The sequence below is a fragment of the Panthera pardus genome, unplaced genomic scaffold (genome assembly GCF_024362965.1).
Source record: "Panthera pardus isolate Hobbes unplaced genomic scaffold, ASM2436296v1 HiC_scaffold_22, whole genome shotgun sequence".
Classification (NCBI taxonomy): domain Eukaryota; kingdom Metazoa; phylum Chordata; class Mammalia; order Carnivora; family Felidae; genus Panthera; species Panthera pardus.
The window spans coordinates 80,515,870-80,538,243 of NW_026526788.1; the positions used below are offsets into that span (position 1 = coordinate 80,515,870).

The 22,374-nt window shown below is 50.7% G+C and overlaps 2 protein-coding genes and 1 long non-coding RNA gene across 6 annotated transcripts in view; 2 read left to right on the forward strand and 1 right to left on the reverse strand.

The window, feature by feature from the left end:
* The first annotated feature begins 80 nt into the window (after window positions 1-80).
* On the forward strand, window positions 81-13,593 carry BCCIP (BRCA2 and CDKN1A interacting protein). 2 transcript variants are annotated; one of them, XM_053910021.1, is made up of 7 exons: window positions 81-288; window positions 4,478-4,552; window positions 5,443-5,523; window positions 9,558-9,647; window positions 10,287-10,474; window positions 11,770-11,944; window positions 13,139-13,593. In XM_053910021.1, the coding sequence occupies exons 1-7, from the start codon at window positions 115-117 to the stop codon at window positions 13,304-13,306; spliced, it is 951 nt and encodes a 316-aa protein (XP_053765996.1). In that variant the 5' UTR covers window positions 81-114; the 3' UTR covers window positions 13,307-13,593. The 2 variants fall into 2 exon arrangements, with proteins under 2 accessions (XP_053765996.1, XP_019280186.2); XM_019424641.2 differs by having other exon boundaries at window positions 83-288; window positions 13,136-13,593.
* Window positions 13,550-22,374, reverse strand: part of DHX32 (DEAH-box helicase 32 (putative)) — a 52,786-nt gene continuing 43,961 nt past the window's right edge. For all 3 annotated transcript variants that reach the window (XM_053910020.1, XM_053910019.1, XM_019424634.2), the window contains 5 exons: window positions 19,493-19,684; window positions 18,663-18,812; window positions 16,977-17,164; window positions 14,959-15,140; window positions 13,550-13,918 (listed from right to left, as the gene is read on the reverse strand). In XM_053910020.1, the coding sequence (XP_053765995.1) occupies window positions 13,747-13,918; window positions 14,959-15,140; window positions 16,977-17,164; window positions 18,663-18,812; window positions 19,493-19,684 (884 nt within the window). In that variant the 3' untranslated portion in view covers window positions 13,550-13,746. The remainder of the gene's footprint in view (window positions 13,919-14,958; window positions 15,141-16,976; window positions 17,165-18,662; window positions 18,813-19,492; window positions 19,685-22,374) is intronic.
* LOC128779047 (uncharacterized) lies at window positions 17,163-20,786 on the forward strand. Its single transcript, XR_008424982.1, has 2 exons — window positions 17,163-18,582; window positions 19,022-20,786. It is a non-coding gene; the product is annotated as an uncharacterized LOC128779047 (long non-coding RNA).

The following is a 22,374-nucleotide window of genomic DNA, read 5'->3' on the forward strand; positions in this document are numbered from 1 at the left end:
TTGACACCGACTCAGCGCCGAGGTTCTTCGTGATCTCTCACCCCCTCGCCTTGCATGGGTGGGTCCGGTAGGGCGGGTTGGAGGGAGTTGCGCAGGCGCAGTGAGGCTGGTATCATGGCGTCCAGGGCCAAGCGGCGTGCTTTGGGTGGTGGGGCTCCGCGGGTTCCAGGTGTTCCGGTCCCGCGAGACGAGGAAGAAGAAGAAGAAGAAGATGAAGTGGAGGACGAGGACGAAGACGATGAAGATAGTGACGAAGAAGAGGATGAAGACGACGAGAGCGTCGACGAGGTGAGAACCACAGTCGACCCCAGCTTGGTTTAAGGCTGGGTTCAAACTTTCTGGCCGCCAAAGCCTTGTGACTGTGAGCTGCTCGGAGTAGCGACCTCCAGTACCTGAGGGTCTCTAAGCAGAAACTGGAGATGATAAACTAAGTCTTTTTGCACATGGCAGACACGGAAATTATTTTCAGAAGTCCTACTCTGCCGGGTCGCCCCCCCCCCCCCCCCCCCCCGGAGAAAACCCGCCGCAACACTTCTCAGGGGCTTTTTTTTATTTAGTTCCAGAGTTCAAGCCCCAAACCCGCAGTAGACCAACAAGGGCCTGCAGTTTTTTTCTCTGCCCACCCTGCGGTCACTCCGCCCGGCTCTTGTTCCGTGGCTCACGCACAGCGGCCTTCTTTTCCTTGAAGGCCTTCTGTCCGTTCTACCAAGACCCGTATCAGAGGCTGGTCTTCATCCTGCAGTGTTTTCCATCCTTGTTTAGATCTCCCCTAAACAGTGTTTCTGCCTCCGGGGCGCCTGACCTTGTCCCGTTCACCAAGTCCGGGTGATGGGTTCTCCTAGAACTGGGTTCCTGTGTTTCAGAATAGCTCCTGCCGTGCTGCTGGACATTATAGGTACTTAATATCTGTTGAATGAGTAGTTAGGATTGAATGATCCTTAAGATCACTGAATGCCCGATGGGTACCTAAAATTTAGTAACGCCCAAAGCAGAATTTGCATTTCATGCTCCGGCTTCTATAAATGGCCCCCATATTCGCCAATTGCTCAAACCCAGTAGTTTAATTCCTCCCTTTTGTCATCCTGCATCCAGTCTATCAGTAGATCCTGTTAGCTTTATCTTTGTCTCCAGACGCTTTTCATCATTGATTCTCCAGCATGTTAGTGCACACTTCACCGCCTGCCTGGACTCCTTCAGTAGCTTTTTTCCATTCTTGTTCCTGAACCGTCTCTCTCTACACCTGAAGCAGGAGAGATCTTTTATTTATTTTTTTTTACAAGATTCTAGGAATGCTAAGTACCGTATTTTGAAGTTTATCTTTTTTTTTTTTTTTTTTTTTTTTTTTTAGTAATCTCTAAGGCCACGGGGCTCAAACTTACCACCCTGAGATCAAGAGTCACACGCTTTTCCAATTGAGCCAGCCAAGCACACCCAGGGAGATCTTTTTTAAATGTAGGTCTATTCCCTCTTCCTTGTTCCGAATATTCCAGTGACTTTCCATTTCATGAATGAGAAAATCAGAAAGGCAGCTTGAGTGGCCACAACAGAATAATCAAGAGTGATGGGAAATCAAGTCAGAGATAAACATGAGTCAGAAGGGTGGATTCAGGGTTAGGGCTGAGACTGGCGTGGGTATATGATAAATCTTGAGTGGACAGAGCCTTCTCTTACGAAATAGCTCTTTGGCCCCTTGCCTTGAATGTGGTCTCACCTTTTTTCACTTAGAGCTTTAATTGGCTATTTTGCTAACTTTGGGTTGCAGAAATCAGTGCCTCCCTCTTGCATTAACATGGATAATCTGTTGCACTCTGGTGGTTAAAATCATCAATGTGGTAATCGTCATTGACATAGTAGCATAAGAAAATAGGCATTTTACATATACCACTGGAGTATAATTTGTTGCAGTGTCTTTGGAGGGCAATTTGACGGTATCTATCAAAGTTTAAAATTGTATGTATTCCCTGATTCAGTAATTCTACTTGTAAGAATTTATCTTCTGATAATAATGATAATACATGCTGTTCCAGGATCTGTATACATTGTATTAACTCATTTAACGTTTATGTCAACTCTCTGAAGTTGGGAATTGTCACCATTTAAGACTGAGGACACACAGAAAGTTTAAGACTGCACGTGTAGTGCAGTCTAGGGGAAAGAAGAAACAGGAAATAAATTTGGTGATGTGTTGAAAACTTACTGAAAGATTAACTTATTAATTATTTTGGAATTATTTTGGAAATTCAAAATCTGCCTTAGATCTGTTTAAAAGGAAGGAAGTGTGTTTGTGTGTGTGTGTGTGTGTGTGTGTGCGCGCGCGCGCGCACACTCGTGGGCAATAAGCCCGATTTAAAAAGCAGAGTGATTGGCTTTGAGGCAGCTGGCAGAGATAGAAAGTGGGTATGCGAACTTCAGGAATCGGGTGGGGGTCCTGAAAAGATGAGAAGAAGAGCGCTAGGCACGTTCAGTGCTCCCGGCCATGTGGTTGGGGCTCTTGTTCGTGCTTATTCGAGACCCGCAGAGGGTAGCTTCAGCAGAAAGGGGAGTTTGTGGTAAGGGTGCAAGGGCATCGTAGACCTCCAAGGGCAGGAAGTAGCTGGGCTTCTGGAACCGGCTGGGGAGCCTGGGATGTCGTGGAGAACACGAAAAGTCTTTCACGTTTGTCTTTGCTTTACTGCTCTTTGTTGCATTCAAGATATTTGGTTCTTTTTCTGTTCCTACTCCATATAGCAGAGAATAGAAAATCAACAGCTTCTGAGATTTGTCGTATTTCGTCTTAATTCTAAATCCTGTCACTTGGGAGTGAGTGGCAGGGCTCTGTTTTACAAAGATGGCCGTTTGCCCTGAAACCTGGCGGTTGGGGAGGCTGTTCCCAGGGAAAGCGGTGCTGGGCACATAATCCATCGGGTATCTGTAGCAGTGGGGCGGCCAGTAATAATAGCCTGGGACAGATGTCTGAGGAGAAAAAAAACAACACCGGAAGGGTATTGTTTAGAGAAGTTATTCCTTTATAAGGAATACCTGACTAGTGATGAATTGTTTCGTGGTTTTGTTTGGAACACCCTCCTTCCCTCCGGGTTTTGCTGCTCACATCTGGCCGAACCTACCTCCGAGGGTCAGGATTTGACGTTTATAAACTGACCTTGATATCCAGCCCTTGGCAAATTTGAACAGCCAAGGGAATGCTTAAATATACGCACAGGCAGGGTGACTAGGCAAAGGCACGTGTGATTTTCCTCCGCAGCCTTCTCCGGCTAAGACCCAAATTCCAGAACCTGCTAAACTTGGAAGTATGGGGGAAAACACTATTTCATCAGAGCCCCCAAATAAGTGTGTCACTTAGCAGGCAAGGTATGACACAGGACTGACCTTGTGGCAGTTTTAAGTCTAAGCCTTCTCACTAAAAACCAGGCCTGATGTTGTCATTGTTTTGCAGAGGATCAAGGAGCCCAGCCACACACAGCTTCCTTTAGTCTCTTGCACTCACTCACCGGTTTCCTCCTGCCTTGGGGCCTTAGTGTGTGCAGTTCTTGGTGCCAGGATCTCTTATCCTCATGCCCAGCTCAAGCATCCCTTCTTTTTTTTCTCTCTCTTTTTTTTAATGTTTATGTATTTTTGAGACAGAGAGAGACAGAGTGCGAGTGGGGAGGGGCAGAGAGCAAGGGAGACACAGAATCCGAAACAGGCTCCAGGCTCTGAGCTGTCCGCACAGAGCCCGACGTGGGGCTCGAACCCACGAACCGTGAGATCGTGACCTGAGCCGAAGTCGGTCGAGCGTCCCTTCTCTAAGGGAAGACTTTGTTACCTGTTTTCCAAGCTGTTACGGCACCGTGCACCTGTGTTTTATAGCACGTATAGCTGCAACCTCACATGTATTTGCATTAATGTTTTCTTCAAGTCTGTATTCCCCCCTAAACCGTACCCTCCACGAGGGCGGGACCATTCCTGCTTGCTTTGCTTACCTCTCCATCGTGAGTGCCTGGCACGGTGCTTGGTACGTGTGGCACTCAGTCAGTACCTGCCAAGGAAATGAAGCGTAGCCTTGGAGCCGTGGGCTGAACCAAACTGTAGGTCCTGCCAGGGACTTTTGAAGTGGTTGTGCTCTTCGTTCGCCCTTGCAGTCAGGTACATAATTTCTCCTTGGCGGCTGCTGTGGTGGTTTTCTGTGGGGCCGACTTGCTCTACTTTGAAACTAGATCACTCAGTTTTTTGTTTCTCAGGCTTTTGTGTCAAATGAGGAGATAGTGTGAAGGTGCTTTGTAACCTGTGCAGATGGCAGTCTTGGCACTTTTCTTGCCTCCTTAAAGCTCAGGCAGTGATAACATTTTCTTTGCGTCCTTTTTCTGGCATGTTCTGTAGATAGACATAGAGCCCAAAAGAATGGAGGGAGCAGGAGAAGAAAAATCTGCCAAGTAGAAAATAATGCCTGAATTATCTTAGGAAGTTACGTGTGATGACCTATTTTGTGTGTTATTTACAGGAAGTGAACATTGAATTTGAAGCGTATTCCATCTCAGATAATGATTATGACGGAATTAAGAAGTTACTGCAGCAGGTATGGTCTCTGACTCTACACAGAACTTTGCTCTTCTGAGAAAATCCAGGCCATTCAAGCAACGCCAACTAGGTCAAATTCCATCCTTTATTTTAGAATTCCGTTCCTATTCTCTGGACCCTGCAGAGAAGGAAGAATGGTTTCCCTTCTTTTCCAAGGCTAACATACCCTGTTTTTTGCCTCATTAATATGTTATTAAGTATCTGTTGTCGTAAAATCTTTTCCTTTTCATGTGCTAATTACTTGAACGACTCTTCTGTTTTTCTCTAATTCACATCCAAACTTGGTGGGGTAGAAGTTTTGTTTTGTTTTGTTTTTTAAGTTTGTTTATTTTTGAGAGAGACCAAGAGACTAGAGCAGGGGAGGGGCCGAGAGGGAGGGAGGGAGGGAATCCTAGCAGGCTCCACGCTGACAGCAGAGAGCCTGATGCGAGACTAAAACTCCTGAACCTGGAGATCGTGACCTGAGCTGAAGTAGGACGCTTAACCAGCTGACCCACCCAGGCTCCCCGGGGCGGAAGAATTCTTGCGGAAGAGTCTGTCCCGAGTGCACCAGCTGGTGCTACAAAATCCATGCTTGCTTCTGCTTCTAGTCTCCCTTACCCCGTTTAAGGTGGCTCCAGTGTCCTAGTCAACATTCTTTGGCCTTAGGTCCTCCTCCTCCTCTCTCTTTTCCGCTCTTTTGGCTTCTTCTCTCCCACACCTCCTGTATTACCACTGCCTCTTACATTTCAGTGCTTTTGGCTTGGATGCTCCTGGGCTTTTCCTTTCCTCCTGGGTTGTCTTTGTGGTCACATCGTGGATATTGCATTATTTGAATGTGGATATTAAAAGTTTTATTAAAATTTTTGCCTTGATTTTCATTTAAAGTAAGTATTTTTCTCCTTTTAGCTTTTCCTGAAGGCTCCTGTGAACATTGCAGAACTAACTGATCTCTTAATTCAACAAAACCACATCGGGAGTGTGATTAAGGTAAGCGGGACAGTTGTTGGTTCTTACCAAATTAGTTCTTTGGCCTGTTAAGATCCTCCTGGTGTTTAGTTGGCAGGCCAGGGGCTCACACTGGAAAGAGGTGTAACTTCAGGAAGAGAGACTGGTTAGAAGCCATTCTAGTAATTTCCAAGAGTATTGAATGCAGGTACCCAGGAGTGGCAACAGACGGTGAGAGAAGGGGGTGATTCGGAGGGTGTTTGGGAGATGAGATGTGATGGGGTTTCGTGAGTGGCGGGAAAGGAGTCGAGGGTGGCTCCCACGTGTCCAGCTCGAGTGACCGAGATTGCAAACATGGAGGAGGAGCAGGTCGGGAGGGAACGTGAGCTTGGGAGTGCACCTGTCGTGTTAGGTCTGCCTGTGACACACGCACGTGAGGTGTGAGCCTGAGACTTGGCCCCTCTTAGCAGATGGGCGCTTGCCCGGGAGGGCGCAGGCAGACCCTGCTGATGCCGCCGTTACTCCCTAGCAACCGGCAGAGCCCGCGGAGGCGCCTCCGGTGGGGGCGGCGGTGGCCTGGGAGGGAGCATTTGGGGGACGCGCAGCAGGAGGGTGAATCCTGCCTGTGCGCCCAGCCCCTGGCGGTGCCTTCGGTTACCTGTAGCTGCCTAAGTGAAGCGTCCGCAGTTTAGTGTCTTAGAATAGTAGGTCGTCTGTGTCGCCCGTTTGGACAGAGTTCAGTGAGGACAGGACACGCCTGCTCCGTGTCGCACTAGCCCGAGAGGGTCAGCGGGGGCTGGAGGGTTCCCTTTCAGGATGGCCCACTCACACGACTCGCGGGTTAGTGCCGGCTGTCCACTGGGAGCCCGGCTGGGACGGTGGGCCAGGGGCCTCCCTTCCTCTCCAGGGCGGGCCCTATGGGAGTGGAGACCTGGCCGTTGGTGGGAAACATAATCGCTACAGTGACCTTAGCCTGTTTCCATGTCCATCTCTGAAAACGAGGATGGTGCCGGTCCCTCCTTCGGACGGTGGTGAGAAAGGGGCAGTGGCGTGTGGCAAGTGCTGGAACGTCAGCCGTCACGGTCGCCGACTCTTTACCGTCTGGGTTATGGTGAAAAAGCGGCCACCTGAGTCTGAGGTACCCCTGACCACCTCACCTTTCGACATCTCCCTTTGTTTTCAAAGCCAAGGCTCTCGAAAAAGTTGGCACCCACAGCCTCTACTTCCTCTCCTCCCAAGCACCCCGGTCTGGCCTTTACCGTCAGTGCTCCACTGACGTTCTGGAACTGTCGGGTAGGATCGCCGGCATCTCCGTCACTAACCCTCACGGCACCGAGCGTAAAGGAAGTGAAAGGAACAGCACGTCCAGTAGCTTCCTTTTATTAGAGCGGTGGGAAGGGAGACTCCCACCCACGTGTCCCCCAGCCGAGGGGGGTCTGTAGGCGTGCTGACGACGCTGCCTCCGTCTTTGGTCCTCTGCCTTGTTTGCGCCTGCACAATGACCTTTGGGACTGCGCGGTCTGGGCCCCGTGGAGGTTAACGTGCCCCCTGGCCGGAGTGCGTGAGGCCTTCTGGTCTTCCGTCAAGGGGCGCGCGGAAGGCCCCGCTTTAGGTGACCGCCGTGTGACCTCCCCTCTGTGCCCCGGGCGCCGGACCAGCTGTAGGGTAAGGTCCGGGCTTTGTGGAGAATGGCTTCACCGCGTGAGATCGTCTGTTCACCTGATCCCTCGGACAGGAAGTTACCCAGAGCAAGACTCCGTGTAAGTGGTGTGGAGTGGCTTGCTTCGGTTTTCCGTCTCGTGTGCCTTTTCAGTCTGGGGGATACGTTACCGACCCTCCTCTACCTTCTGACCCTGTCCTGTGACCTTCCAACAAGCAGTCGCTTTTATCCTTGACACCGCTTACTGTCGGTGACGGGATTCAGCCCTCCCTTGGATGATTTCCCAAACAGCCCCATGGCTTCCGCGGAGGTACTTGAGGTGTCCCAGGGACAGAGGTTTGTGTCCTGAGGAGAGGACTGCCCAGAACTTTCACTGGAGCCTCTGGGACGGGGGAGTTGATTTAGACTCTTCTAGAGAAGATGGTCCGTCTGTTGGGCTGTGGAGGGAAAAGGGCGGTGGCGGGGGAGGGCCATGAACTGCACTCGTGGGTTGTGTAGAGAGGCTCCACTTGTGGTGGAGTTGCTCAGGACTTAGGTGCTGAGAATTGTTTTGAACCAGGAGGCTTCAGGGGTGAGGGGAGGCATGGGGGGGGAGCTGTGAGTGGGCCATGCAGACGGGGGGTTCTTGCTGGGGGGGGGGCATGTGGAGGAGACCGAATGGGATTGGGACTCCAGCCCCACGAGAGGCACCCCCGTGTGACGTTGATGGTTGACGGCCTGTCAGGGAGGAACATTGAGCGTGCTCCGGGGAATCTTGACTGCTTATGAGCCCAGTGACCATTTGGGGGTTTTTTTTTTTTTTTTTTTAAGTAATTTTTGTGCTCAATCTGGGGCTTGAACTCATGACCCCGAGGTCAAGAGTTGCATCCTCCTCCAACTGTGCCAGCCAGGTGCCCCTGTTTTGAGGATTTCTTAGGATTTGACACCGAAGGTTCCTTTTTCGTCCCCTGGCGTTCCGTTGGTCGGTACTGCGTGTGTTGCCACGGTAGCTGGGAGACCTTGAAAAACGGTCTCGGGTTGATCTTAAGGGACCAAGGCTGGCATGCATACTCTTTTCTTTCTTTCCCTCTCTCCTTCCTGACCAGACATGGCCGGTCCTCTCACGGGCTGTTACTGCCCTGAGTTACCTTCTCAGTCTCCATTAGTGTATCCACGTGATTACCTGAAACATGTCTCACCTTGGCATATAGTTTTATTTCCTAGGCCTTCGAGGCCTTACCTGAGCCACCACCCCCTTCCTTGTTCCCGCAGGAAGAAACCGGTGGTCATTTACAGCCCGGGTCCGCAGGCGTGCGGGCCTTAAAGCCTGGTGGCCCCTTTGCCCGTCTCCTCCGCCCCGCTCAGCGTGGCCGGGCCCCTTTCAGTCACTGAGGTGTGACTTCCGGTGCCCACAGAGGCAGGTCCTGCTGTTCTCCACTCTCGCCCGGCGGCACCCTGCCACCGGCGGTGCGTCTGCTCCCTCGGCCTCCCCTCCGTGAACTGGTCATGCTGAAGCGGGTGGCAGAGCCCTGTAAGCCCCTTCCCACGGACGGTTTCCAGGACAGCGGGCAGCTGTGGGTCCCTGCTGTCCTTCCGGGGGAGAGCAGCAGCCTCCTCATTTTGTTCAGCACGTGGTTCCCCAAGGACTCGGTCCGTGCCGGACCCCGCGCTCGGTACTGGGGATGCGCGGAGAGTTCGCAGCTTCAACAAACAAACAAGCAGCGTGAGGCGGTCCGTGTGGAGGGAGCGCTGAGGCCGGCAGGGGAAGGGCCGTCATCGAGCCGGGAAGTGCAGGGTAGAGGCCGGCATTTCATTCTTGGTTCTCAGTTCTTAATTCATTTCCCTTCTGGCCCTTCCTCTCCCGCGCGCGTGGTAGGCGTAAGTGGCACTCGGGCCTTGTCCTCCTTCACCGGGGCTCTGGAGTGTGGCTGTAGGTGAGCCAGTGTCACTAGGGCTGGCTGCAGCCGGATTGCTTGGAAGACAGAGTGGCTTCTTTTAAGAGGCTTTAATTGTTCTGAGGTTTTTTTTTTTTCTTTTTTTTAACGTTTATTTTGGGGGGGATGGGGAAGGGGCAGAGAGAGAGGGAGAGAGAGAGAATCCCAAGGAGGCCTCTGTGCCATCAGCCCAGAGCCTGACGCGGGGCTTGATCTCACGAACCGTGAGACCATGCCCTGAGCTGAAGTCAAAAGTCAGACACTTAACCTACTGAGCCACCGTATCTAGCATGAAGAAACCTGGAGCAGGAAGGGATCATCCACGGTGTAAAACAGGGGAACAGAATCGAGGGAGGTGAGCCGGTAGGGCCACGGCCACACGGTGCTTAGCGTGCGATGCTTCCCTACGGTGACGACAGCCGAGGAAAGTTTGTGAAAACCGAAAGAGGACTTCGTATTCTGCTTCTTCCCAAACATACAACTCTCATTTCTTTTTCAAACAGCAAACGGATGTTTCAGAAGACAGTGATGACGATGTGGACGAAGATGAGATTTTTGGATTCATAAGTCTTTTAAATTTAACGGAAAGAAAGGTTAGTTTCACTGGATGACTGTTCATTAGACCGAAATCGCTTGTATTTAACACACGATGATAGTTTTTTATATCAGATAGCGATGCTATAAGGGTATGTGCCCTTGTGAAATCTCACCGTAATCTTGTTTTAATACGAAAGTGTGTGTGTTACGAGTAATCTATGCCGTTCAGGGCCTTGAGTCCCTGTGGCGTAGAGAACCATCGGGCACTGGTGGCCTGGTGTCGGTACCGACACGGGAGCCGATGGCGCTGCTGTCCCTGCGGCCCTTGCTTTGACCGTGAGGCTTCGTTGCTTCCTGCCACGGAGGGCTCTTCGTCACCTTCGCTTGGGTTTCCATCCATATCTTTGTTGACGGGAGTTCTGGCCAAAAAGGGAAAACCGGCTGTTTACGGAATCAGGTGCAGGTTACACTTCACCTTCAGGTTTTAGATGGACTGGAGTTGCCACGCCAGTGTGTGCGTGTCCGTGTGACCCTCTCTCACCGCTGCTCACGGCCGGTACACAACCCGGGTGGCGATGCTTCCGCAGTCAGCACTGAGGAAGTGTGGGAAACCGAGGACGTGGCGGGAAACCGCCTTTGCCGTGAGACAGAAGTCACAGCTCTCACTGTCACGTCGCCTCGTCTTTGCTTTGCAGGGTACGCGGTGTGCTGAACAAATTAAAGAGTTGATCCTGAGCTCCTGTGAGAAGAGCTGTGGGAAGAGCTCGGTTGAACAGCTGGACGCGCTTTTCAACGACGCCTCCAAGCCCGTGGGCTTTCTCCTCAGCGAGAGGTTCATTAACGTTCCTCCTCAGATCGCGCTGCCCATGCACCAGCAGCTCCGGTAAGAGACCGGGCCACGCGCCTCCGCACGGTTTTTCCCCGGTGGGTTCGGCAGAGCGATGCCAACCGTGTGTGTGGGGCGGGGGCAGCTGGAGCGGCCAGAGGGGAGGCCGTGTCCCGCGAGCCCTTGATTGCTTGTGGCCGTAGTCCGAACGGCCTTACAAGATTGACGGGGGTACAGGAACAGCTCATGTGGCCTCTTACCCGTTGGACTAAGGTTTCCCCCCCTTCCCAGATTTCTGTAGCATGGATGAGGTGCCAAGCGATACGCCAGTGACGAAAACTGGGTACAATTCCTAGATTCCACAGGGACGTTTTGTAACTAAGGAAGCGGTCCTGACACTGTGTGTCTGGCTTCTCAGGGTTTGTTGATGTCATGTTTTTGATATTACGGGGGGGGGTGGGGGGGGTTAGGTTTCCACCATTTTAACTGTAAGCAGGGCTCAGGCTCGGGATTGACTGGACCTTGAGGTAGAGCGGGGCGGAAATACAGACCGGCCCCCGTGCTGCCCAGACGCCCCTGCTCCGGGGCCACGGCGCTCGCGCGCTCCCGGCGGCGCTTGGTGGGAAGGGAACTGCCGGCCACGAGGACCCCCGGCTGCCGTGCGGCGGGCTTCTGCCGCGTGTCCTTTGCTGCGCTTCGCCTTTTTTCTGATCCGCTGGAGCTCGTGTTTGTTTGGTTTCACGGGAGGGTGATCTCCCTCCTGATCCTCTGTTAAGGAAAGCCAGAGGCTTTCCGTCTTTGTTCAGCCAGATGCAGAGGGACATTGTGGAGTTTCCAGAAGGAAAAAAGATTTAGGCTGCATTGCCACTCCACAGACTACTCTAGAATTTAGGGCACCTGTGTCCTACCGTGACCTTTGTGCAGCAGGTCAGGAGTGAGTTCCAGACTCTAGTGCCGGGAGCCTAGTAGTCACCTGCTCCGAGGGCTTTGGTTATGGCTCTGTGCCTTTGTGGCTTTTTGTTAATATCTGTCCTTAAAAATGCACCTTCTTACATGTTGATGTCGAGTGAATTTGAGACTCGTTATTTACCGCGTATCCACAACTCAGCATCATCTGACTCCTCAGACTACTTATTATAAAACACTGCTGTAATTAATCGAAAGTGCAGTGGACTACAGAAATAACACTCGGTGCTTTAGAAGTGTCCAGACCTGATGTCGGTTCATTAAGCCTGTGTCAGACACGACAGAACCCACCGAAGAGGCCTCACTGCTTTTCTCTGTGCTCTGGTTCGTGGATTTCATGCATTTCACCTGACTCAGCAGGCAGACCTCTGTGTTACACCTTTTAGGAAAGAACTGGCAGAGGCACACAGGACGAACAAGCCGTGTGGAGAGTGTTCCTTCTACCTTCTGATTAGCAAGACGTTTGTGGAAGCTGGAAAAAACAATCCCAGAAAGAAACGGAGCAGCCAAGAAAAAGATGAGTTAATGTTTGCAAATGCAGAGGAAGAATTTTTCTATGAGGTAAGACTGGCCCGTTTTCACCTATTCGTTTAGATGTCAGTAAGGATCTTGACAATAAGCAGGATTTGTTGCTCTCCCATTTATGTCAAAGTCCTTTGAGTATGGCCACTCTTCCTCCATACTGGCAGCAGCTGGCAGCTAACACAGGGCCTACACCTAGTAGGTTCTCAACAGGTTAAGTCGCCAGCTCCCCCCGGCCCCGTTGGTGACGAGCCTGGGGAGGAAAAAAGCTATGAACGCTCAGTGGTGGTCAGGCACTTACAATATGCTGACCAGAAGATGTTTAGTTCTAGAACCACTCCGTGAGGTAGACGTTAGTCCTGGTTTACAGATGGGGACGTGGAGTCCGAGGGAGATGGGAGCCATTATCTGAGTCACGCAGCTGGTTGATGTGGAAGCTAGGGCAGGCCCATTCTCCGCCATGATGGCTCACACGCTTCTCCCTGCCCTCAGTCCTGGACGTCCTCCCGCTTTTGGGCTTTCTGGCACTTTCTTCCTGTAAAGGTATATTGTGCTACGATGGACCACCAGACGCCAGAGAACGTGCTTTCTCACCCTGACCTTGTCTCAATGTGGAATCTGAGGGGTAACTTACTTTCCTGGATTAGAGGATATCCATCGCTATTAAAAAGACGCCCACTAAATACTAAAACACTACCAGATTCAGCACTGCCCTGGTTTTTCAGGAATAAATAGTGAAAATGTTTAGGCCTAAGCAGCACCTTAGACAGATTGTTTCAGGGAACTATGTATTTATGGTTGGTTTAAGATGGCCTGGTTATGCAGACTTCCCTGTCGTCACACGACAGCTTTATGCCAAGGGAGCAGCCAGGACAGTGAGGAGAGACCAGTGTCTGAAGACCATGCTCATTAATTGTCAGATGTTAGGAGTCTTTCTTTCACTTTGCTGTTGCAAGATTATTTTGAGAATCAAATGAGATCATGAATACAAGCAGAATTATAAATACTGATAAATGATGGTGGCAGTACTCTCACTTAGCTGCCGTTCCCCTCATCGCGATGGGGCACCACTCTCCTCGCTCCTCCTGACTGCCCTGTCTGAGCTGTTTCTGTGTTCTGCTTCCGTTCGCCGTCATTCTTAAACATGTACCAAATACTATTCCTGGCTGCCACGTAAATGAGTTTTGCCTTTAGGTTGGCTGAATTTTTAACTTGATATATTTGCTTTAGAAGGCAATCTTGAAGTTCAACTACTCGGTGCAGGAAGAGAGCGACACCTGTCTGGGAGGCAGGTGGTCCTTTGACGACGTCCCGATGAAGCCCTTGCGAACTGTGATGTTGATTCCAGGTGACAAGATGGACGAAATCATGGGTAAACTGAAAGAGCATCTCTCTCTCTGACCCATTTCCCATGGGCGGCAGGGGGCTGGTTTTCGTTTTTGTAAAATTACCAGAAAACAGCTCAGATTTACTGAAAAACTCATCACTTTATTCAGATTAAGGTCCTCTACAAAAAAGTAGGGTTCTGTCACCTGTGTCTGTGACACATTTACAAAATAGCTTTTTTTAAAAAAAAAAATTTGGTCGAATTACGAATGGTTGATGAAGAGCTTTTCCAGTAAGAAGGAAAACGTGGAGTAGTAATTTAAAGAACTCAATAAAAACTTCCATTTTTTATTTTTAAATAATGTACAAAGTGTAACTCTTTTCGAGACTCTCTTGTGTGGGGTATGATGTCCGTATTCAAGTTGAAGGTCCTCACCTTGCTCCCGTGGATCAGCCGTGCGGCCCGGCTGGGGTACTGGCTGCACAGCACGCTCTAAGGGGAAGGTGCAGACGAGTCACTGCAAGGCGCACCTTTGCTCCGCGGTTTCCGGGCACTTCTCACACACGTTCTGTTCCTTCTTCATTGTTGACATGGGTGATAGGTGATCCATCACCTGGTGTAGAATATCCTTACTCTCACTGGGAGGCAGGTTACTGAAATAGTATTGTGGTGCCAGTTGCATAAATCTGTGGAAAACAAAGAGATGAGACTCCAGATACCAAACGTTACGAGTGGGTCCTTTCCACCCCCGGAGAATCTACTTGTGGAACTGCTATTTAATTTGAATTCCTCAGTCTCAGTCTGCTTTTGGAGAGTAGATACTTCCTGTGGTATGCAGGGAACCAGTCCAGCTGCATTTCTAGAATCTCTTCTCTAGGGTTATGCCACACAGTGGAAGACGCCCACTGCCAACCACCAGGGGAAACCCGTATTCGCCCTAAGGCCCATCGTCACAACACGTCACATCAGCTGTTTGGGGAGCACTCTGGTGAAAAAGAGAGGGAGTATCTTTGCCTCTTCCTCTTATTAACTGATGCCGCTCCGCACCCAGCCACTGGCTACTTTGGGTTCCTGCCTCGACGTCACTGTGTCCGGGTCCAAGTGTACGTTCAGGTGGACCCAGCGTCTGCAGTAGCACCCGGGAGAGGATGCTACTCCTGCTTAAAACTCTCTAGTCGGTTCCTACTGCACTTAGGATAAATTCCAAACTCTCGTGTGGCCCGGAAGCCCTCCACCTCTGGGTACCTGCCCGTCTTCCACCTCCCCCCTTCACCCCTTCCTTCCCCACTCGCTCCAGTCTTGGCTCAGCCGTTCCTCCTCAGGTTTCCGCCTGCAAACACTACTTCTCTGCAGCTTTTTGTTCCTCTTAAGATACTTTATACTTTGTTTTGTACTTCTACACTGTATTCTTTAAAAAAAAAATTTTTTTTTAAAGTAATCTCCACACCGAACATGGGGCTCAAACTCATGACCCCAAGATCGAGAGCTGCACACTCCACCACGGAGCCAGCCAGGCGCCCCTCTGCGCTGCATAGTTTATGCTGTGTTCTCAAAGGCAGGAACGTTTAGATAATCATCCACAGAGACCTGCCATTAGTAAGTACTCTCCATGGAAATTCAGATTGGTGCCAGCATAAACTTCTACCTGAAAATGTAATAAAAACTAAATTTGTCATTTACTCAAGTAGGAGTTCAAAAGAACCCCTTTTTTGTCCGTTAAACTTACAGTTCGGGAGAGATTTCTGAGGTAATCCTGATGTAGTTGTTCTCTGCTATGCTGAACTTGTGGAAGAGAACCCACTCGGGCATCTTCTTGGTGATGGAGTAACCGGACCGGGGGTGCAGCTGGGCAACCTGCTTGTGGGTCAGCATCAGGTAGTTACCCGATCCGTCCACATCCCGAGCAATCTACAAGGCAAAGGTTTTAAGAACAAAGACTTTGTGTTAATATGGAGATTGACGGACAAAAATGTTTTCTTTTAAAGAGTCCTGACTATTTTGGGGCGCCTGGGTGACTCGGTCGGTTGAGCATCTGACTCTTGGTTTCAGCTCAGGTCATGGTCTCAGGGTTCATGAGTTCGAGTCCCATATTGGCTCTGTGCTGACAGCATGGAGCCTGCTTGGGATTCATTCTCTCTCTCTCTCTCTCTCTCTCTCTCTCTCTGTCTCTGCCTCCCCGCCTTCCTCTTCTCTCCCTCTCTGCCCCTCCTCCACTTACTTTCTCCCCTTCAAAATAAACTTAAAAAAATCTTTATGTAAAAAAATTCCAAAGTCTTTCATATAAAACAGTGAAAACTACAAATCTGCCACCCAAGTTTCCTCTTTTCAGATCTAAAAAATAAGCCAAAACTGTGCTTTGCCCAAAACTTTGAGACAGTGACGATACTAACTTTAGTATGGGCAGGGCAGTAGGTGAAAGACAGCAGTGCTACAAATGTTAAATGTTTGGGTCAAGGAGTAACCTTGCCACGTGACGGCCAATGTACTCAAACGTCAGGTGTTTTGTGCCGGATGTTCTAGCTCATCTGACACAGTAACGCTGATGTAGGGCCTTTTCCCACACAGGTGAGGAAATCCATGTTGAAGTGCCGTGTTTTTTTTTTCTTTATGAAGACTAGAGTTTGAGTGGAAATACCCCAGTATTTCTCTTACTATGATGGGAAGAGCATGCTTACACCTGTAATGTGCTGTAATTTAGGGGAGCTACATTCGGCAGCCTTCATTTTGGAAAAGAAAGAAATGAGATGTTATCTTTATTTCTTTGTTGGGTATTAGTATCCCCCGTTAAATATGAACTAATTTGTGGGGCGCCTGGTGGCTCAGTCGGTGAAGGGTCTGACTTTGGCTCAGGTCATGATCTCATGGTTTGTGAGTTCAAGCCCCATGTCGGGCTCTGTGCTCACAGCTCTGTGCCTGGAGCCTGCTTCCCATTCTGTGTCTCCCTTGCTCTCTGCCCCTCCCCCGCTCATGCTCTGTCAAAAAATGAATAAACGTCAAAAATAAAATATGAAATAATTTGCAAACCGGTGAAGTGAGGGACTGTGATGTTCAGCCAAAAAGTGTTTTAATAACTTCTCCTCTGTAATGAAGAAAGACCTTTTGTCCTTTTGGACGAAGTGAACATATTCTGTCTTGGTCCTTAAGTTCCCTCGAGAAAATGTATATTTAAATATTAAATCTTTAGTAACCTAGAGGCTTCTCGGTTTTATTTTACTTTTTTTTTTTTTAATGTTTATTTGTGAGACAGAGACACAGCATGAATGGGGGAGGGGCAGAGAGAGAGGGAGACACAGAATCGGAAACAGGCTCCAGGCTCTGAGCTGGCAGCACAGAGCCCGACATGGGGCTCGAACTCAACAGACCGCGAGATCATGACCTGAGCCGAAGTCGGACGCTCAACCGACTGAGCCATGCAGGTGCCTCTATTTTACTTTTTTAAATAAAATTTTATTTGAGAGAGAGAGCCTACACGCATGTGTGTGGGGGAGGGGCAAAGGGAGGGAGGGAGAATCCCAAGCAGGCTGTGTGCTGTTAGTATAGACCCCAGCGCTGAACCCACGAATGGTGAGATCACGACCTCCAACTCAAGACTAGTATGCTTAACTGACTGAGCCACCCAGGTGCCCTGGTTTTCGGTTTTAAAGTTAACGTCAATCAAAGAATCATCCTAAGTGAGAGATTCCTAACAGAATCATGGGAGATTTGGTAAAGACCCACCCCGAAGACGGCCCTCCCCGTTCTCACCTGCATGAAGTAGCCGGACAGAAGAGCTTTCTTTATGTTCAGAGCGTTTTCCTCGGAGCCAAAAGCAGGTTCTGCGCAGGGAAGCTCGATTCGCTTGACAATTTCTAAGAGTTCAGCTCGGATGACGTCCGCCATCCTGAGTGCGCAGCAGTTGAGGAAGTGATCGTGACACCACTTTTCAACACAGTCTGGGAGGGAAAGAGGAGTAAAAGAAACGACTTGCCATAAGCGGTAAGAGCCCAGGCCAGGAACAAGGCATGATCTCTGTGTCCTCTGGGCTCCTCCCCTAAAGAGGCGGTCACCTAAGTGACTGGGAGGGAGGCTGCGGTGGTTCCGGGACCCCGGCGAGCTCCACGAACAGCATGCTGCTGGCACTGACCAGCGAGTGGGTCCCCCTTCGTCTGCAGCTCTGAAGGGGCACAGGAGGCTGGCCCCGACTGACACCCGTCTTGTGTACACGGCAAGGACGAACGAGGCCCCAACGTTTGATCCAACTAAGGAGAAAAGCATACGGTAGAAGTCCCCTGAGCCGTGAAACTCTCTCTGCATGTTTATAAGAAAAGGATCACTACTGGGCCGAGCTGGAAATCGTGGGAAGCTCACCTTCCTGCCCTAGCTGCAAATTTGTATTGCGGTTCAGTCACCTGGTTCAGCGTGAAGTTCTTTCGTGCCACCTGCAGTCACTTAGGGTGGATCCGGCGTTCTGCCTTGCCCTGGTGGTGCCCCCGGCCTTGGCACAGTGGGCAGAAGAGCCCGGCGGTGCCCTCGGGCCCACTCAGCGCGACAAGAGCACGTACTTGGGCAGACGACGGCCACCCACCCCCCCTTGCTCTCAAAAGAGGCCACCAAACTCCCCGTATCTTTTCTGGCTCCACTGACAACTTTTCCTTGTCAGCTGTGAAAAATGAGTCCCCCGCTCTACAGAATTCTGCCATTCAAGCGGCTGTCCTGTCTTCCAGTTCACTTCCCATCCTATCGGAGCAAAGGAGGTATAAGACGCTTCATGGAAAACGAAGGTCCCCTTGCAGGAAGGGAACTCACCGGCTGCCTTCGGGGGCCCAGCCTTCACCACACCGCCCTGGCCTGTCGGCCCCTCGGGCTCCTCTTCCCGTCTTTATTAATGCCGAGCACTGGAGTCGCCCACGTACGTGTTTCCAGTTCCCTTTCCGCTGGGTCCCTCTCCTGGAAACCCACGCACTCGTCCTTTCACATCAGGACTTCTGCCTCGGCTTTCAGACGCGCCCTTCTGCTCTTTGCACAACTCCCCTCCCTCCTTGACCGACCTGTGGCCTGGTTCTCTTCTCCGGCCTCCTGCGGCACACCTGTCTACTCTTCCTGTTATCTGGAGCGGGGATCTGTTCGGCTTTGTTCTCCATGTCTGTGTTCTCTGTCTAGTGAGTGTGTGAGTCAGGGAACGCACCAAGCACAGCTCTGACCCAAGGGCACTGAGAGATGGCAGTGCCCTTCTCCCCTCCCTGCACCCTGGAGGACAGGAGCTGTGCTGTGCAAGACTCTGGGTCCCCACGTCATCGTGCCCAGGCACAGCAGCCAGTGCGTTTAGGGACTCGGGCGCCATCCGCTAGGTGACCAGCAGGGCTGGAGAAGGGTGAGTTACCAGCTCGGTTTTATCTGGGGAGGGAAGGGTGGAAATGAGTAGGTTTCTCAGAATCGTAAGCATTCACTTACGTTCACTGGTGGAATTCAGAGCCGTGTCCTGGTAGGCCTTGTAAATGTTGATGAGGGTAAAGTGATCTCCTTCAGGATGTAAAAATGTCTTCCAACAAGTCAAGGCAGCCTCCTCAGCTCCACGCGGCAGATTAGAAAAGCAGTTGGGAGCTTTAAGACACAAGAGGTCACAAGGTCAGCAACCCTGGAGCCGCTTCATGACCTTAGCACAACGCAGAGGGAGGGGCTCGCCACTGTGTGCAGAACAGCTCCTGTCCGATCCCCTGAATAAAGGTTATTCTTGCTTACTTAGAAGTCAAGGGGATGTAGGGTGAGTTCTCATGAACGTGTCTCTCCCTTTTCACGTTTGTTTCCCGCAGGTCTGGTCAGCAGAGTTAACAGCCTGCTGGTATTACCATCAGAGCAGGGGCACCCGAGACGCTTCGAGGGCAGTGGCTAGAACAGGATGGGAACTTTGAGGTCTAACGCGGCACGGCCTATGGCCTGTTCTGCCAGTAGAAGAACGAACTAAAACATACAAACCAAGAAGAATGAAGGTGGTAGGAAATAAAAGAAACACCTAATTCTTTGGAGGAGAACACTCCCAGCAATGCATTTTTACTTCAGTGTCTGATTAAGAAATTCACTGGGGTTTGATTGATTTTTTCATATCAAGATAATCCTTATAACTTTCTACCTTTCAAGTCTAGCAAAATACTTCATTATCACTTCAAAAGGTGAAGTGGATTACTGCCTCCGTTAGGTACTTCATAAAATACTTCAAACGGACCTCGTTTAACTCTGTCCCCGGGACAGCCTCACAACGCGGAAGAACAGCCCTTCAGGGGTACCTGTCACCATGGCGGCGATCGTCAGCATCTCCTCTACGCAGTCGAATTCACAGGACGCTAAGATCGACTTTGAGAGTTGGGGGTCAAGAGGAAACTCCGACATGATGATCCCAAACTCCGAGAGGTTCCCGTCGTTGTCCAGCGCCGCCAGGTAGTCCAAGTCTTCCAGAGCCTGCATCAGACTTTCCGGCGCTAGCAAAGAAAAAGGCAGCAGCAGCTTACGTCATCTACAGCCAAGAGGGCGTAACGTACTGGACCTCCCTTCCCGCACCAAACCACCCTCCGGGGCAAAATATGTGACACAACCGTTTACGAGACAACGGACGTCAGGCCGTGAAGGACAGTGATTCCTGAGAGGGGGACGCTAATGAAGTGAGCCCCGTGGCTGCCCAGCTTAAGGCCTGGGGAGAGTTTCCCGCCTGCAGTGCCAGCGGGGACCCAGGTGGGGCCTGCCAGACTCCCTGAGTTATAAAGATGGTGCTGAGCGTGTGGGGAGACAAAGGCGGCCGGGGCCTGCAGGTGGGGGAACACCTGACAGGAGAGAGCCATAGACAGGACTCAGAAGATCTCTGAAAGGTCCCCTCGATGCATCGGCAGAGCACGTGTAAGAAACTACGTCAGGCCGCAACAAGAACCATCCAGACGATCAGACGGACGGTGCCTGATGCTCACACGGGATCTAGGATACTGTCCACTTCTACCCACTGGGCTGGGAAACCTCACAACTCGGGGGCCCTGGGCAGGAGACACGGAAGGGACGAACTACCCCCCGGACGTGCACCGCTCCACTCCGCCAAACAAACAAAACCAGGATCTGGAAGGATCATCCTGCAGCCAGGATAAAGGTCAGGCATATTTATAGGAATACAAAATATCCAATACCCAACACAGCAAAGTGCACAATGTCTAGCGTCCGATAAAAAATTATGAGGCATGAAGAACAGGAAGATCCAGTCCCATAATAAAGAGAAAAATTAACCAAATGAAACTGACCCAGGACTCGGATGACAGAAATAGTAGACAAGGAATGTTAAGAGCTATTTGCCAGTGCACAGAAGGACAGAAGGCTGATTTTTCTCTGTATCTATGTTTCCCCTTTAAGTTTATATAACGTCAGTAATGGTGTGTTCATTATATATGCTTAATCTCCACCGAAAAAGATAATCCACCTATTCAAAACAAGGTATTCTTGCCCTTGTAGAATAAGATTATATTAATAAAAAATACAGGTGTTTTTCACCTGTCTAGTAGGTGACAAAGCAATAAAAGCCGCAGAAAGAAGCAAATCACACAGTATTAAGCTGCTATCCTGTTCTGTCCCCAAAATGGAAGGATTTTTGAGCACGACTGGATAGCTTTCCTTTGTCTGAACTCCAGCATGTGCCCGCTGAGCAGGAGACAGACCATGGGGACCTGAGAGGCAACTTTAACCTACCGGATCAGGGAGTTCGAGGTAACAGACAGTAAAAATTTCCTTATTTGCTATTCAGACACTGCTAAGCTACTTGTCAGAATTTCAGGCAACTCGCGTGACTCAAAAGCCAGTCCGTCACCAACTCGGATTTGATAACGTCCCCTCTTTCCTAACAAGACACACTGAAAACACCGGGCGACACTACTGTGGGTTGGCAAACAGTTCGCTGCGGCTGCCCGTGGTTCAGCGCGTCTCCAGTCCTTTCACTGCAGAGCAGAGCAGGTGACGGGCCTGCTCTCGGCCTGTGCCACCCGGGCCGCAGGCAAAAGCAGTGGCCCCAGCGAACGTGCCCGGACCTGACACAGGTTGGAGCACAGTTTTCATTCCCAGCTGGGAGAAGAGAAGTTGAACTTCCCTGTTGGTATTGAACTCCGTCACTGAGACTGAGCACGGAGCACAGCAGGGCTGCCCAGGAGGTCCCCCGCCCTCCCCGGGCCCTGACGCCTCGGTCACGCCTGGGTGCCGCACGGAGCCCTGGCGTGCTCCTCATCCGTTCTTGGGGACCCCCAGGCAAAGAGGAGACCTCGAGAAGACGGTCCCGGGAAGGAAACAGATGGGCTGTTGAAGGAACAAGTCCGAGGGTTCTGTCAGTGAGCCATGAGATGGAGGAACAGCTGACTTGCCGGAGAAGGTACGAGAAGCGGGAAGGGAAACAAGCCTCGCAGATTAAATGCAGCTGGAGGCGTGAGGAGCTCACTTACAGAAAACGGTGTAGGAACAGTTTCTATAAATCAGCGACACTGGTGCGTTGTACGTTACAGGACCTTCGGCAACTGTCCCTGTAAGCATCTGGCTTCATGACCAGGCTCTGTTCCCAAAGGGCACTGCTCGTCCCCGTTTTTATGCCCTGCGGTGGAGGCTGCACACAGGATTACCGGCAGAAATGACTTCTTAATTCTGCTCCCACCCTCACACCAGAAAAAGAGAGGGTGTTCCTGAGGCTTGATCATATTAGAAGCAACAAGTTAATGAATGTAGATTTTACAGGTGAAGGAACTAATAATGAACTGAATAGAATTTGCCGATATTGCATTCCACACTTTAAGACCTGTCCCCAGTGTGGCTCCTAAAATTGTCTTAGCTAAAGACCAGGCTTAGAAGAGGCTCTTTATGGCAGTGTCGCTTAAGTGTGATCCATGGGAAATACTGCTAACAGATGTCTTGGGCAGAACAGGGCAAGGAGCCTCTCCCGGTAAGCGGTCCCCAAAGCCAGGGCTGGTCCCTCTCCTCCCACCATACTCCTTACCCTGCTTTCTATCCGGTAAGGATATAGCATCAAAGTTCAATCGGAGTCATTAGAATTCAGAAGGATTTTCGAGACAGGGTGGCCTCCACTGGTAAACGGAAGAGACCCATTTTCAATGCCACACCCACTCCTTTCTGGCAGGAGCCGAAGTCCTCTGTACCC

Excerpts from the sequence above, each read along its gene's own strand:
- BCCIP (XM_019424641.2), top strand. The coding sequence starts at position 115 with ATGGCGTCCAGGGCCAAGCGGCGTGCTTTGGGTGGTGGGGCTCCGCGG. Across the intron at positions 289-4,477 it reads ACGACGAGAGCGTCGACGAG|GAAGTGAACATTGAATTTGA; the intron begins GTGAGAACCACA and ends TGTTATTTACAG. Across the intron at positions 10,475-11,769 it reads CCCATGCACCAGCAGCTCCG|GAAAGAACTGGCAGAGGCAC; the intron begins GTAAGAGACCGG and ends TACACCTTTTAG.